Genomic DNA, 13,817 nt, shown 5'->3' on the forward strand with positions numbered 1-13,817 from the left:
AGTTTCCAGTCCAGGTAAGAAGGCATTAAATATTCAGAACAACAGTCTGCACCATTAGGTTCACGGCACGAGGAAGCTTAACCTTCCAATCAAATTCTCCGTAATCTCCGTGAATTATTCCTTCAACAGTTCTTAACTGTGAGGTTCATCAGTGTGACTGGAGGCAAACAAGCATTTTGAAGGGTCAGTATATTCACTATATTCATGGAAATTTGCTGTTGGAATACCAGTCACGCTCTCCACAGGTGACTTAGCAAAGTGGCAAAAGTCAGGTCAGAAGCCTCAGGAGGGAAGAATGCTCACACAGGGCTACAGAGAGGCAGGCGACTTGCAGCTGTCAGAGCGGGCCTAACTGAGAACTTAAATACCCAACACCCTGGTCCTTTGTGGGTAGACTGAGCAAGATAAGAGCATGAGGAAGCTGGGCATGAGGGGCAATTGCCTGTAATCCCAGCGCTTGGAAGATGGAAACAAAGAGGGGGAGAAATTCAAGGCCAGCCTAGGCTTCATGAAGCCATTTCAAAAGAGCACAGGGATTGTGTGAAGCACCTCTGGGGAAGGGCACTTTCCAGAACTTCCTAGAATGAGATCTGGGGATAGAATCACAGTCTTAAGCCTATCCATTAGTGTAAAAGAAACCAACATGAGTACTCTGTTTCAAAACCAACTTAGATACCAAGTCACCTACAAGGCACAACTCAAACAAAACAAACTAACAAAAAAACTCGGATTAGGGAGTTCGAGCGTCTGAGTTCTCATTTCTTCATGAGTTGTTTGTGCTACACCAGATGAAGGAATCATTATCTCTTAAGTTTGATTTCTTTGTCTTAAAAAAATGTACATGATAGCTTTTTAGCATATCTGCTTTGAGGATTAGACTAAATCACAGGTTCAAAGAATCAACCCCCATGGAAAACTCAATAAATGTCAGCAATTGAGGCCAACTTCCTTCCCAGCATCCTTCAGGTAGTGCTTTTCCAATGTATTCCCACAGCGGCTGCTCTAGGTTCTTTGCTGTGATAAACATCATGGCCAAAAGCAACTTGGGAAGCACAGGCTTATTTTACTTTACAGGTTAGAGTCAACTGTTGAGAGAAGCCAACACAGGAGCCTCACTTCTTGGTTTGTTCCCGCTGACTTGCTCCGTTGGCTTTCCTATGACGCCCGGGTCCATGGACCTAGGGATGGTGCTGCCCACAGTGGATTGGGCCTTCCTATATCAACTAACAATTTAAAAATGCCTCACAGATAAGATCACAGACCAGTCTGATTAAGTTAACTTCTGAGTTGAGGGTTCTTCTTCCCGGGTGACTCAAGGTTTGTGTCACGTTGAGAGCTGAAACTATAACAGTAGGCAATGTATATCTCTGTCTTCATTTCACTTTCTTAAAATTACAGATAATGGGGGAGGAGGTAGGATAGGGGTATCATGAGTCAAGGCCAGACTGGATTACATAGTGAGACCCTTGATAAATAAATAAACAAGCAACTAAAATTATAAACCATGTGAATAGGAAGCCTTCAAAGGCAGAGGCGGTTTCATTCACTGTTTTATGCTTAGCGTCTAGCACAGTGTGGCTGTTTGGGGTTCTTTTTTCCAAGATGTTTATAAACTGATCTGACTTGTGAGTTAAGGATCTGAGTCACCAGTCATCATCTATAACTCCAGGATTTTTTTCCTTTACCCATTAGTTGATAAAATAAAATGAGTCACAATCAGCATTGATTTTTTTTCTAAAGAAATAACATAGGAAATCTCTGAGTATAAAACCATGGTAGCGTTAGGTATTGTCACATGGAGCTTTGCGAGTGTGTTTGGTTGCATTGTAAATGCATTTCATATTGTGAGTTTGGGCTTATTAATAGTGTGGCTCTCCACCTTGGCAGCAATCAGCATTTTCTGATGTCTTGATGACTAGTGAGGTGAAGCATTTTTCGCCGTGTCCCCTTTGGATACCTTGTTTTTAGAAACCGCTTTTGAAACCTCTTATAAAACAATTTGGTAGTATTCCTAAAGCTGAACATGCAGCTCCTGCTGCCCAATGATCCTACTTCTACTTGTTTACGTAGTAAAAATATGCACACACATTCTCAAATGGCATGTACAAAATGTTTATGACGTCACCATCTTGCTAGCCCCAAACTTGATAGTCCCCAAGTAAAGCGATATGTTAACACACAATAGAATCTTAGAAGAAAGACTAGATCAATCACAACTGTACACAGGAATGTTAAAGAAGCCCAAAGGTATAAGAATAAGTGGGGAAAAAAAGCTGCATGAAAGCTCATGTCTAACTCAATTTACATGAAATTTAAAACTAGGTAAAACTAAACTGTGTGGTGGTACCGCGAGCCTTTAATCCCAGCAGAGGCAGAGGCAGGCAGATCTCTGTGAGTTCAAGGCCAACCGGCTCCACAGAGCAAGTATCAGGGCAGTCAGGGCTACACAGAGAAACTATGTCTCAGAAAATCAAAACCAAACCAAAACAAAACAAACAAATGAACAAACAAACAAAAAAGTAGATAAAACTAAGCTATGGTGCTAAAGTTGGGGCAACTATAATCTAGGAGGCATAAGTAAGACAGATTTCATAAATGTAGGCATGGTTCTTGATCTGTTGCCCATCATATTCATGTATTCAGTTTGTGACTTGTGAGACCCTGACACAATTACTTTGTGTGTGTGTGTGTGTGTGTGTGTGTGTGTGTGTGTGCAGCACCTGAAGAATATATGTTGTTCCAAAGGGCATACGTAGCTGCCTTTTTTCTTTTCTTTTTTTTTTTTTTTAAATGTAGGTCCTGGGGAAAATTCTCAGGTCCTCATCCTTGCAAGACTAGTACTTCCTTTTTTGATTGAGTTGTCCTGGGGAAAATTCTCAAGTCCTCATCCTTGCAAGACTAGTACTACCTTTTTTGATTGAGTTGTCCTGGGGAAAATTCTCAGGTCCTCATCCTTGCAAGACTAGTACTTCCTTTTTTGATTGAGTTGTCTCCCTAGCTCCACAGTGACTATGTTTTTAAGATGTAAGAAACACTGACAGAAGACAACAGTCCCTGATACACTCACTCTCCTCCCCATCAGGTACTCCTGATCTTTGCCTGAATACAGCCAGGGTCAGTAATCTTCCCGGATTGGGTAGCCCAATGTCTCAAGGGTGTTTCCTGCCATGGAACCATACCTTGTCTCTTTGAAACTTGCTCCATCCATCAGTTGTTCCTCCTTTTAGGAGATTCTAAACTCATCTAATCCCCTACCACCAACTGCTCGTCAGATCTTTGAATAGTGCTGGCCTACCCTCCCTCTCTCCAGACATAAGAGTCCCAGGTCTCTTGGCCAACCCTCAAAGCGTGGCTTTGAGCCCCACCCTGTCTGTTGTCTGCACTTCTTTTTAAAATCCCATGAAACCCCAAACAGAGCACAGTTTTCTAGAAGAGACAATAAAGGATGATTGACCTTCCACACGGAGAAAGTTCACTTCCTCCACCAACACACCCTGTGTGCAATTCATCCTTTCTTCAAAATTCACCATACACTCTTCACTCTGTTGAAATTAACAATCAACTGGAAAACCCCATTTTTTGCATGATTACTGCTGAACCCCAATTCATTTTCTGTGTTTGTAGTTTTTCACTGTCTCAGGAGTCAGAACAGTCTTGTGGCCCCATGCCAATATTCCCAAAGCTAAAGTCTGGTGATAAAAAAAGTCTCTGGGTCCAGGTGGTGTTAGTGCACACCTTTAATCCCAGCACTCAGGCGGCAGAGGCAGATGAATTTGAGAGTTCGAGGCCAAACTGGTCTACAAGAGCTAGTCCCAAGACAGCTAGGACTGTTACACAGAAAAATCCGGTCTCGAAAAACAAAAACAAACAAGCAAAAAACCTATATCGGATACAGTCTTCACACACCCCGAGACTCTCGCCAACAAACAAACAAAAACTTAACAGGGTCTCTAATCCTTATCAATCACTTGTAGGAGCTTCATTTTGAAGAATATTTAGAGAATAATGGGATGTTGAGAAAACAGTATTCCACCACCATCCCAGCAAACTGACCTACCCCAGACCCGCCCTGGCCTCGGCCTGGGCAGTGGAGGATGCCCAGACCCCTTTCCTTCCCTTGCCCACAGTGACCTCAGCTCGAAGGCTCTAGAGATGAGGCATACTGGCCTCCTTGGGTTGCTGGCATGTGGCTTAGGGAAGGGTGAGGTGGATGGAGGTAGAAAACGTGGCAGAGTGAGAACGAACCCGACACATTAAAAGTACCGGAAACTAAAGGTGTCCTGGGGGAAGCCTACTAGAGTCTCTCCAGTCTCTAGAGAAAAACCCTTCCAATTCAGGAAAAGATAAGCGGACTCAGGGCTGCAGAAAAACTTCCAGGCAACCCCGGGCGGTTTTGACGTCAGGAGTAGGTGGAAAGGAGAATCACCGATCTAGAGACATGCCAGAGAGCAGAGAGCGAGCTGGAGGCTGAGAGAGGTGGCCTGGGAACCAGGGAGGCGATCGGACAGAAAAGGGAGCTTTCGCAATCGGACAGAAAAGAGAGCTTTCAGAGGCCTCTAACGGTGAGGGGCGGCAGGAGGAGGGAACAGGGCAGGGACCCCAAGTCCACAGGCGGCGATGGAGAAGCCGCTCCCTACCTGGCCCAGGTCTGCTCCATGTTCCAGGCGCTCTCCTTGCTCTCGGGGTGCTGCTCACCCGGGGGTGGCCACAGCCCGGGAAGATACCAAGCCTTGCCCAAGAGTCTCCAGAGCAAAAAGCCTGAGTCTTTTCCTTCTCCCCAGCTCCTCTTGGCGCCGGCGCCGGCGGAGGACAGAGATCTGCTCTCTGCTTTTTGGAGAGAGAGAGAGAGAGAGAGAGAGAGAGAGAGAGAGAGAGAGAGAGAGAGAGAGAGAGAGAGAGAGAGAGAGAGAGAGCAGATCGGCCGCGGCCGCGCCCTCAGCTAACGGTGCGCCCCGCACAAGGCAGGGACTGTTCTCGGGAGGTGGCTGAACGCTGCTGCTGCGGCTGAGCCCAGGCCGCGGGCACACTAGCTCCCAGGCTGAGACGCGACTGGCTGGCACGAGCTGATCCGCACCAGCTGAGCTGTCAACCACGAGTGAGCGGAGGCGGGGCTCCCTGCAACCCAGGACCCGCCCAGGTGACACGCCGAGGCACACACCCTCCGGCCTCCACCGCCTCTCTTGCAGACTCGGAGGAATGATGGCCTCAGAAGTAGCCTTCGATGACCCTCGTCCTACCCTCTGTTCCCTTTCTCATCCCAGTGAGAGGCTTTGGACAAAACCAGCCAACTGCAAGGGCGCACCACCCACAGGTAACCTCCGAGCCAGAGATGGAGTCTAAGAAGGAAATTCAGTTGTGCCTACTAGAGCGGCAAAAGGCACAGGTGATTTGAGATGTAAGAGATGAGATATGTTTTAGCTTCACCAGCCATCTACGGGCAGAAACTTGTCCAGGAAGCAAACCTCCGAACCAAACCGTGCAGCCTTTTTAGCTGCCCCCATCTCAATACACCCCCGGTTTTGCACTATTCTGTCTCCTTGCTTCTTAGTTCCCACAGCACCCGGGCTCTACCAGAAGTTCCCAGGATGCAGAGGGCTCCTGAACATCCCAGAATGCTCCGAACGCCTTCAGAAACTTCAGAGGGGTCCCCAGGATGTGGACTCTCTACCGTGACTGTTCTGAGATCACACAGAAAGCCTTCACTTCCAAGGAGGGGGCTGCCCAGACCCCGTGCATCTACGTAAGTACCAATGTTTAAACAGACAGACATACTGTAATTAGACGGCTAGCCTCCTGGAGCTCCCTTTTAACTCTGAAATAAACCTTTTTATTAAGTCACATGATCACTGTTAGTTATCATTAGCTTTACCGCTGGCCTTTTAATTTCAAAAAGCTTTATAACACCTGTATTTGGCGATGTCTATTTAGTTTGTGGATGCCACGTTTGAGAATAAGAAGGCTCGACTTTTCTCAGGCTCTGATAAGGCCACTAGCCTGTCTATGCTCTCCAAATTTCCAAAGATAGATGGGCAAGGCTTTTCTAGAAGGAATCCATTCTTTCAGGAGGTCCTGCAATTAGACTCAGGGGAGAGAGCCGGCACAAGTGAGTGCTGGTGGAACTGCCAAGAGCCAGTACTGTGGCAGGAAATTGCCAACACCTCCAGGGTCTTGGATTAGTTCTCATCACCAATAGGAAGCCTGGAAGGGAAGGACCTCGTAACATACACTTGGTTTCAGAGGAATTGTTTGAAAATGTTCTAGTCCAGAATCTTCCCATCCCAATGCTCAGTTTGCAGCGAAAAACACACTGCTCTTGAGATTAGAATCTTTTCTCCTTTTCTGTTCATTTAAAATGTTACCAGGAGGAGACAAAATTAAGGTCCAGTTTGACACTAGGCAAGACCCACAAGCCACCTGTCTTGAAAAGAATCTGTTGCCTTGCGAGAGGGGCAGGGAGCTCAGGTTTCCATCCCTCCTAACAAAGTTGATGCTATATTTAGTTGTGTCTGAAATCAAATTATGGGCTGTTGAGCTGTGGAGAGAGATTCTGTCTACAGCCAGACGTACACTGCTTCAGCAGAGAGACACGCTAGCTAGGTGAACGGTGGCCTCCAGGAAGCCGGGCTCAACAAATAGGCTTGTGTACTTTTGAAAGGGCTTCTTTTCAGCTACCACAAAAATGTATAACATATTTATCGCCGACTATTCAGAAGTTACAGAAAACTATGTAGAAAATAAAATAACTCTTTTTTTTAATAATAAAATAACTCTTAACACCTAGTGATAGTCGATGTTTGAAGCTTATGAATCTCTTCCTGGTCTTTGAAAAATGGACTTTCAATGCAAGTATGAGCTCACACACATAAATGTTTTCGTGAGGAAAGAGACTTATTTGGCGTCTAAACACTTTCATTTTTTCTTAATTTTCAAAAGGAAAGCACTTGTCTAAATAACACAAATCCAGCAGAAATGCTTATGTTTCTCCAGGTTACTTTTTAGTCATGTTTGGTTGGTGCATATTTATATAGCTGTAATTACAGCTTAGATCTACATAGTCAATCTCCCCTTTCCACTTGCTAGATATTTGTTCATGTTTTCAGGAACTGTTCATATTTATACTCCAATGATTATGTTATATTTTTATATATGCTTTAATCGATCAAAATCAGTAGCCTACTTAATAATATTATTTTGTCGAATAGGCATGCCATTTCTAATATTAGTGTCAAATAATACTTTAGTGAACTTTTTTTCTGCCTCTATTCTGTCATTCTCTAATTATGCTGTATTTTGAACATATGGCTCCCACTTATATTGGAACATAAAGAGTGGACCTAAGAAGTAAGGTCTTCAGGGAATAGTTAAGGCACGAGTGTTATATTCTCAAGAACTGGATTGGTGTTCCTATAAAAAGAGATTGAAGAAAGTGCCCTGGTCTCTTTCTCTTTGTCTGTCTTGCTCACCATGTCAGGATATAGCCTGTGTTCCGTCAGAAGGACATACAAAATAGAAACCCTCTTGAGAGCAGAGAGCCAGTCCTCAGCTTATGAATCTTAACCAGTTTCCCAAACTGTGAAAAACACAGTTCTATTATTTATAAATGATGAAGTCTAAGGTGTTTTGTTATAACAACAGGAACAGACTAAGACAAATTATTTTTTGAGATAACTAAATCACAATACTGTTGGGGTAAAATGACCCCAACTTTATCATTTGTACATGTAGTTCAATAGCAGTAAAATTTATTATTAATTTTATATAACAGAGAAATAATGTGATAGATATAAGTCAGTTTGGGTCTCTGTTACTACTTAGTATATATAATCTAATGGTATCTCATTTTCCTTTACATTTACTATAATGCTAATTAATAATTCTTATTAATTAATTAATCGATTGATCAATCAATCAATTAAGCTTACTTGGGAAGCATTATCCAGTCTACAGGACATCCCTCTGAGGTGAATCACTGTGTGTCAATCATCTTCCTGCTGAAACAGTGCTGCTTAGCAGAGACCTCAGGGCTCTGGTGTCTGCAGACTTCACACTCAGGGACCTGTGGCTGAAGGGTAGAGTTGGGTTGACTGTGGGCTGTCTGCTCCACAGACCTCTTGTTCTGGGACCCATATGGAATAAACAGCATCTGCCTGAGGAACATTTGTCTCTGGCAATGTGAGGCAGAGAGAGTTGATTGACACTCATGATGTCCCTTATGTCTCTGCTCAGAACTGGCACTCCGTTTCTTCTGCCATATTCCACAAAATAAGTCAGATGGTTAAGTCCAAAGTCACTAGTGGAAAAATCCCACAGTTGATGCACAGAGTGCAGGAGTGGAGCGTAGGTATCTGTGTGACTCTAATATATCCTGCTGGTCACTATATGAAAAATTTTTGTCAATTTTTCCCCAAGAGATACAGGCTAGCTTTTACTATTCCTCACCCCCATTTAAAATTAACTGTGGAATTTAGTAAAGGAGACATCATTCACTTTGGTCTTTAAAATATGAAGGGCACTCATCGTTTCTAAGTCGAGTGTAGATGCTAAGAATCAGAATATAATCAGCCTTAGCTGTTTTCCACCGCCGTATTAATAAAGCAATTGTGCCGAGCCAAGGTTTCCACCAGACCAGGCCTCTGAGGGACTGCAATGATGGGGGCCTCTTTGCTGACCTACATTGAAATAAGATAAAAATACATCACAAGAATAAAGTTCCTTGGGGGCTGGAGTTGACTCCGGGGTTAAGAGCACTCGTTCCTCTTGCAGAGGACCCAAGTTCAATTCCTAAGACCCACATGGTGGCTCACAACAGTCAGTAACTCTAGTCCCAGGGGATCCAACCCCCTTCTGTGGTCTCACATGCTGCACAGATATATGCACAGGCAAAACACTCATGCACGTAAAGTAACTAAATAAATAGATCTAATTTTTTTTCAATAATTTTTTTTTAAAAAATAAGTATTTAAGTTATTGAGATTTGGGGGCTTTTCTACCGCAGAGCCTGGCCTGTTGTGATAACTCAATGTCACTCCCATTTTTAGACTGAGATCATTTGATCAGTATTGCACATGGTCCTTATTATAAACCTGCTCCACGTTTTCTGTATGAGAGCAGAGGTAAACTGTATTGATGATGCTGATTGATTTAGCCAGGTACGCTGCTCTTTCCTGGGCGCGTAGCTTAGCTGGTTGAACTGACTTTAAACCTTTCTGATCATTTCCAAGCACCCAGTGGTACCTTCCCTTCCCTTCAGTTTGGTCCTGATTTTCTTCCCTCCATCTTGACTTTGTGTGAAGGGAACTAATCATCTTGATGTGGATGGCTGTGTGACTTAAATGTAATGATAAAATAGCTACATCTAACATACTGTATCGGGCTTTCTTCTAAACTAGCTTCTCTTGTAGATACGCTAACTTTATAGGTAGACTCTAGTTAGCTCTATTTTATAAATATTTATGTGGAACCAGGGGAGATAGAGTATAATACCTAGTAACAACGTTGATAGTTGAGATCGGACACAAGTAAGTTTAGTTCTAGAATGTCATGCCTGCCCATTAGGTGTGACACTGCCCAGATTTTGACACCCAGCATTCTCTGCACACTTATCTGGGAGGACAGTACACCTAAGCATCCATCACGTCACTGATCTCTGTGCATGCACACTTAGCTGGGAGGACAGTACACCTAAGCATCCATCACGTCACTGATCTCTGTGCATGCACACTTAGCTGGGAGGACAGTACACCTAAGCATCCATCACGTCACTGATCTCTGTGCATGCACACTTAGCTGGGAGGACAGTACACCTAAGCATCCATCACGTCACTGATCTCTGTGCATGCACACTTAGCTGGGAGGACAGTACACCTAAGCATCCATCACGTCACTGATCTCTGTGCATGCACACTTAGCTGGGAGGACAGTACACCTAAGCATCCATCACATCACTGATTGCCATGGATGCATGCTTAGATGGGAGGAGAGAACACCTAAGCATCCATCGCGTCACTGATCGCTGTGGTTCATTCCACAGACTTGATTAGTCAACAGGTATCCTCCTGGTCCCTCCCAGTGCCCTGCCCATCTCTCTAACTCTGCGTTAAGATAAATATCCTTTTGGGACAGAGTAAGACCAAGGAGGACACAGTTTCCTAGATACTTTTCCCATTGAGAGGTACACTGTAATTTTTCACTCTTTAACTTACATTAGCTTGAGGAACTTGCTTGACTAATAGCATTCTGTTAAGACATTTGTCAACGCTAGGTCAATAAGAAGTCTCCCAGATAAGAAATCAAACTATTATGCTAGATAAACAATGTGGCAAGGCCGGAGACTATGAACAGAACAGAAGCTTAGTGGAGCGTAGGAACCAGCAGCCCCCATTGCAATGCCACCATCAACTGGACGAAACCAAACAATTGCCCATGTGGCCGTGATGGGGGTACACCTGTCCTCTGACCTTACTAGAACTATTGTTCGCCACTAACCATGATATAAGAAAACACCTACTGTTAAGCTTATAAATTTGAAAGTATTTTGCTAAACAATAATAAATAATTGGAATTAAACTTAATATCCAGAAGTGAGGTGTTGTAAGTGGGCAGGGAGTGTAATAGACAGATGCAGCAGGCGTCAGCAGGCGTCTGGGGGAAGGACCCTGAGGAGCCTGAGAGAGAGCCCCGAGGGCACTGAAGAACCTATTACACAGAACTGGGTGGGGGAAAACCTGTACTATGTATTTGCAGAAAGAGTATATAAATCAATGTAGGAAACAGAAAATAGCCAGGCAGTGGTGGCGCACACCTTTAATCCCAGCACTCAGGCGGCAGAGGCAGGTGGATCTCCGTGAGATTTAGGCCAACCTGGTCTACAGAGTGAGTTCCAGGATAGGCTCCAAAGCTACAGAGAAACCCTGTCTCAAAAATAAATAAAAAAACCCAAACAAACAAAAAACAATAAAACAGAGACAGAGAGAGAGAGAGAGAGAGAGAGAGAGAGAGAGAGAGCGAGCAGTGAAAGAAAGCAAAAGAAAAGAGAGAGAGAGAGCAGTGAAAGAAAGCAAAAGAAAAAAAAAGAGAAAACAGAAAATGTAATGGGGATGTTCAGATGGAGTTTCAAAAATGCTTACCAGGCTTCTCTAACCACTTGCTAACAGGCTTTTAACAGTCATATTTTGATAAAATGTGTACAAAAAGGCCAGTATTTTAAAAAGAGCAATTCAGGTTTTTGTTTTGTTTTTGGAGATAGGTCTCCCTTTACAGCTTCAACCTCCCCATATATAAGCAGGAGCCATCATGGCCGCCGTGAACCATTCAATGTTTTAAAACAGAGTTTAGAGGTGTGTGAAGAGCCAAGCTTGTTAGGTAAAAACAAACAAACAAACAAAAACCCAACTGCTTCTCATCTTCCCAGTCAGTGAAATCTCAAAATGAGAAGTAGCTTCAGCCAAGCAGTGGTGGAATACGTCTTTAGTCCCAGCACTCAGGAGGCGGAGGCAGGCAAATCTCTGTGAGATCAAAGCCAGCCTGGTCTACAGAGTGGGTTTCAGGACAGCCAGAGATACCCAGAGGGAAACCACTCCTCCTGCCCCCCAAAAGAAGTGTCTTCAAGGCAAAAATCAAATCTAAGATGTGATTGTTAGACCCATGGAGACTTCCAAAAATATGTAAGGAAGAGCCTCATGTGGTCTTCCATTTAAATAAACAGCATCCAAGAATCTTGAGTGTGGGCCTCTCCACTGTACAAAGAAGTTTCTAAAAATCTAGTGGGTCCGGTTTCCCACATTAGACGTGGGGGCAGACCAACCGAGTAAAAAAGAGAATTTTTTTGGGGGGGAAAGAAATGTGGATGTGGCTTTTGTCAAGTGGAGATAATTATAAATTAATTTATAAGATTACCCTTTCAGATCTTCAGGAAGTGGGATCAGTGTAGATGGAAAGGGATTAGGACGGCACAAGAATGAAGGGAAGCATTCACTGTACAGTACACAGCTAGTACACTAAGTTATCGTCGGATCTAGACTGTCTCCCAAGGGGGCGGGAGAGATGGCTGCTCGGGCTGCACCCGGTTGAGCCCCAGCACCCACATGGCGGCTCACAATGGTCTGTAACTCCAGTACCAGCATATCTGGAACCCTCTTTTGGCCTCCATGGCACCAGGCACCCAAGGCACAGACACACACAGGCAAATCACCCCCACACACAAAATCAATAAACAATTTCAGCAAAGAAATAATGGCAAGATAAAAGTCTGTGTGTACCTTGCACACAGTTTTAGCCCTAACCATTCTGATAAAGCTGGTTGGATCTGTGGCTGTGAAACCTGCGTAGACAGAGAGACAAGTACATATTAACTCTCACATGGGGAAATCTCCTCTACTGGAGTTGATAAGTTCAAGGCTGCTACATGTTTTATGGGCCCCCGAGAGGACCCAATGGGGAGAACTGTGGCCTGGACGGATGCACCCAAGTATCATGGAGAGAAATGGTTGGCTCTGCAGGGGTGGAAAGAACGGCCCAGCGGCAGTAGCTGAAGCAGGGCCTGGGTGGAGGGCGTGTGCTCAGAAGACAGCACAGCAGGTGGCGGGGCAGCTGTGTCCAGAGCCGCAGAGGAATTAAAAAGAGAGGGGCCTTTTAAAGGGACTTGTATTTTCCACGAAGAAGAGGTACTCCGGAGCTAGCTGATATTGATGGGACTTCAGTTACTCTCACAAGCTGATACAGTTCAAGGACAATTTAGGTACCTAAGTGCCTTCGAGTCAATGTGAGGCCAGCCAACAGCGGGGCTTGTGCTGTACCCTGGGTGTGGGATTGAAAGCTGGTGTGGAAAGCCACACTCGGATTCCCTAAGTCACACCGCAGGTCCGACTATATGCAGAGTTAAAATACAACACACGAAGACGAGGAGGAAAGCCCTTGACTGAAGCAGACAGTGGTGGCGCACTCCTTTAATTGCCCAAGAGGATCCTCATGATTTGATAACCATCTGGTCTACATGACAAGTCCTAGGCAAGCAAGAGCTCCTGAGTGAGGCCTTGTCTCAAAAAGAAAAAGCAAAACGATAAATAAATAAATGCAAATAAGCGTCCCAACAGGAATTTTTCATGGGAACCAGGAAGGAAAGTTAGAAAAATAATTCCTCGCTCAAATGCCTTGTGGGTGCATGGTGTCCACGTTGTGCTCCACGGCCCAGACAAGGAAATGTAAGGAGACCTAGTAGAATTCTAGAGAGAAAAAAGAAGTCTTCTTGATCTTAAACATCTCCCAAGGCCTATGTGTTGGAGGCTAGGCCCTCAGAGTAGCACTATGTAGAAGTGGTGGGACTCCTAAAAGGTGAGGCCTGGGGAAAGGTCTTTGGGTCACTGCCTTTGGCATTGGCTCAGTGGGGATTCTAGGATCTTAGTATTTTTTATTAAAAATCATTTATTATTTGTATGTTTTTTCCTGTACATATGATTGTATATGAATCACATGCATGCAGTGACTGCAGATCTCCTGGAATTGGCATAACAGAAAAAAAGAAGATAACACAAGAGTAGGCACCAAGGATAAATATAATTTAAAAAATTATCACAAATTTAATATTGAAAATTTATAGCTTTTATTAAAAAATTGTCAGCTTGTTTTGATCCACAATTATCAAAACAGCACATTTCATCCCAGAAACTGGCACAATAGTTAGCTAATTTTTGTTGTTGCTCTTACTATTGCTTTTTTGATTTTTGAGACAGGGTTTCTCTGTGTGTAGCCCTGGCAATCCTGGAATTCAATCTGTAGACCAGGCTGGCCTCGAACTCAGGATTCTGCCTGCCTCTGCCTCC

At 44.1% G+C, this 13,817-nt stretch overlaps 1 protein-coding gene across 6 annotated transcripts in view; it reads right to left on the reverse strand.

Moving 5' to 3' along the window:
• The window catches only part of LOC121437847 (myomegalin-like), a 209,651-nt gene that overhangs the window by 180,296 nt on the left and 15,538 nt on the right, over positions 1-13,817 (reverse strand). The window contains exon 1 of one of the 6 annotated variants that reach the window (XM_041637931.1): positions 4,638-4,839. The exons of the other annotated variants lie outside the window; for them this stretch is intronic. Within the exon in view, the coding sequence (XP_041493865.1) occupies positions 4,638-4,657 (20 nt within the window). The 5' untranslated portion in view covers positions 4,658-4,839. Of the gene's footprint in view, positions 1-4,637; positions 4,840-13,817 lie in introns of those variants that run through there. 6 annotated transcript variants of the gene reach the window in all.

Source organism: Microtus oregoni, unplaced genomic scaffold, assembly GCF_018167655.1.
Source record: "Microtus oregoni isolate MIOR12 unplaced genomic scaffold, Mior012 000054F_ref0000373, whole genome shotgun sequence".
Classification (NCBI taxonomy): Eukaryota; Metazoa; Chordata; class Mammalia; order Rodentia; family Cricetidae; genus Microtus; species Microtus oregoni.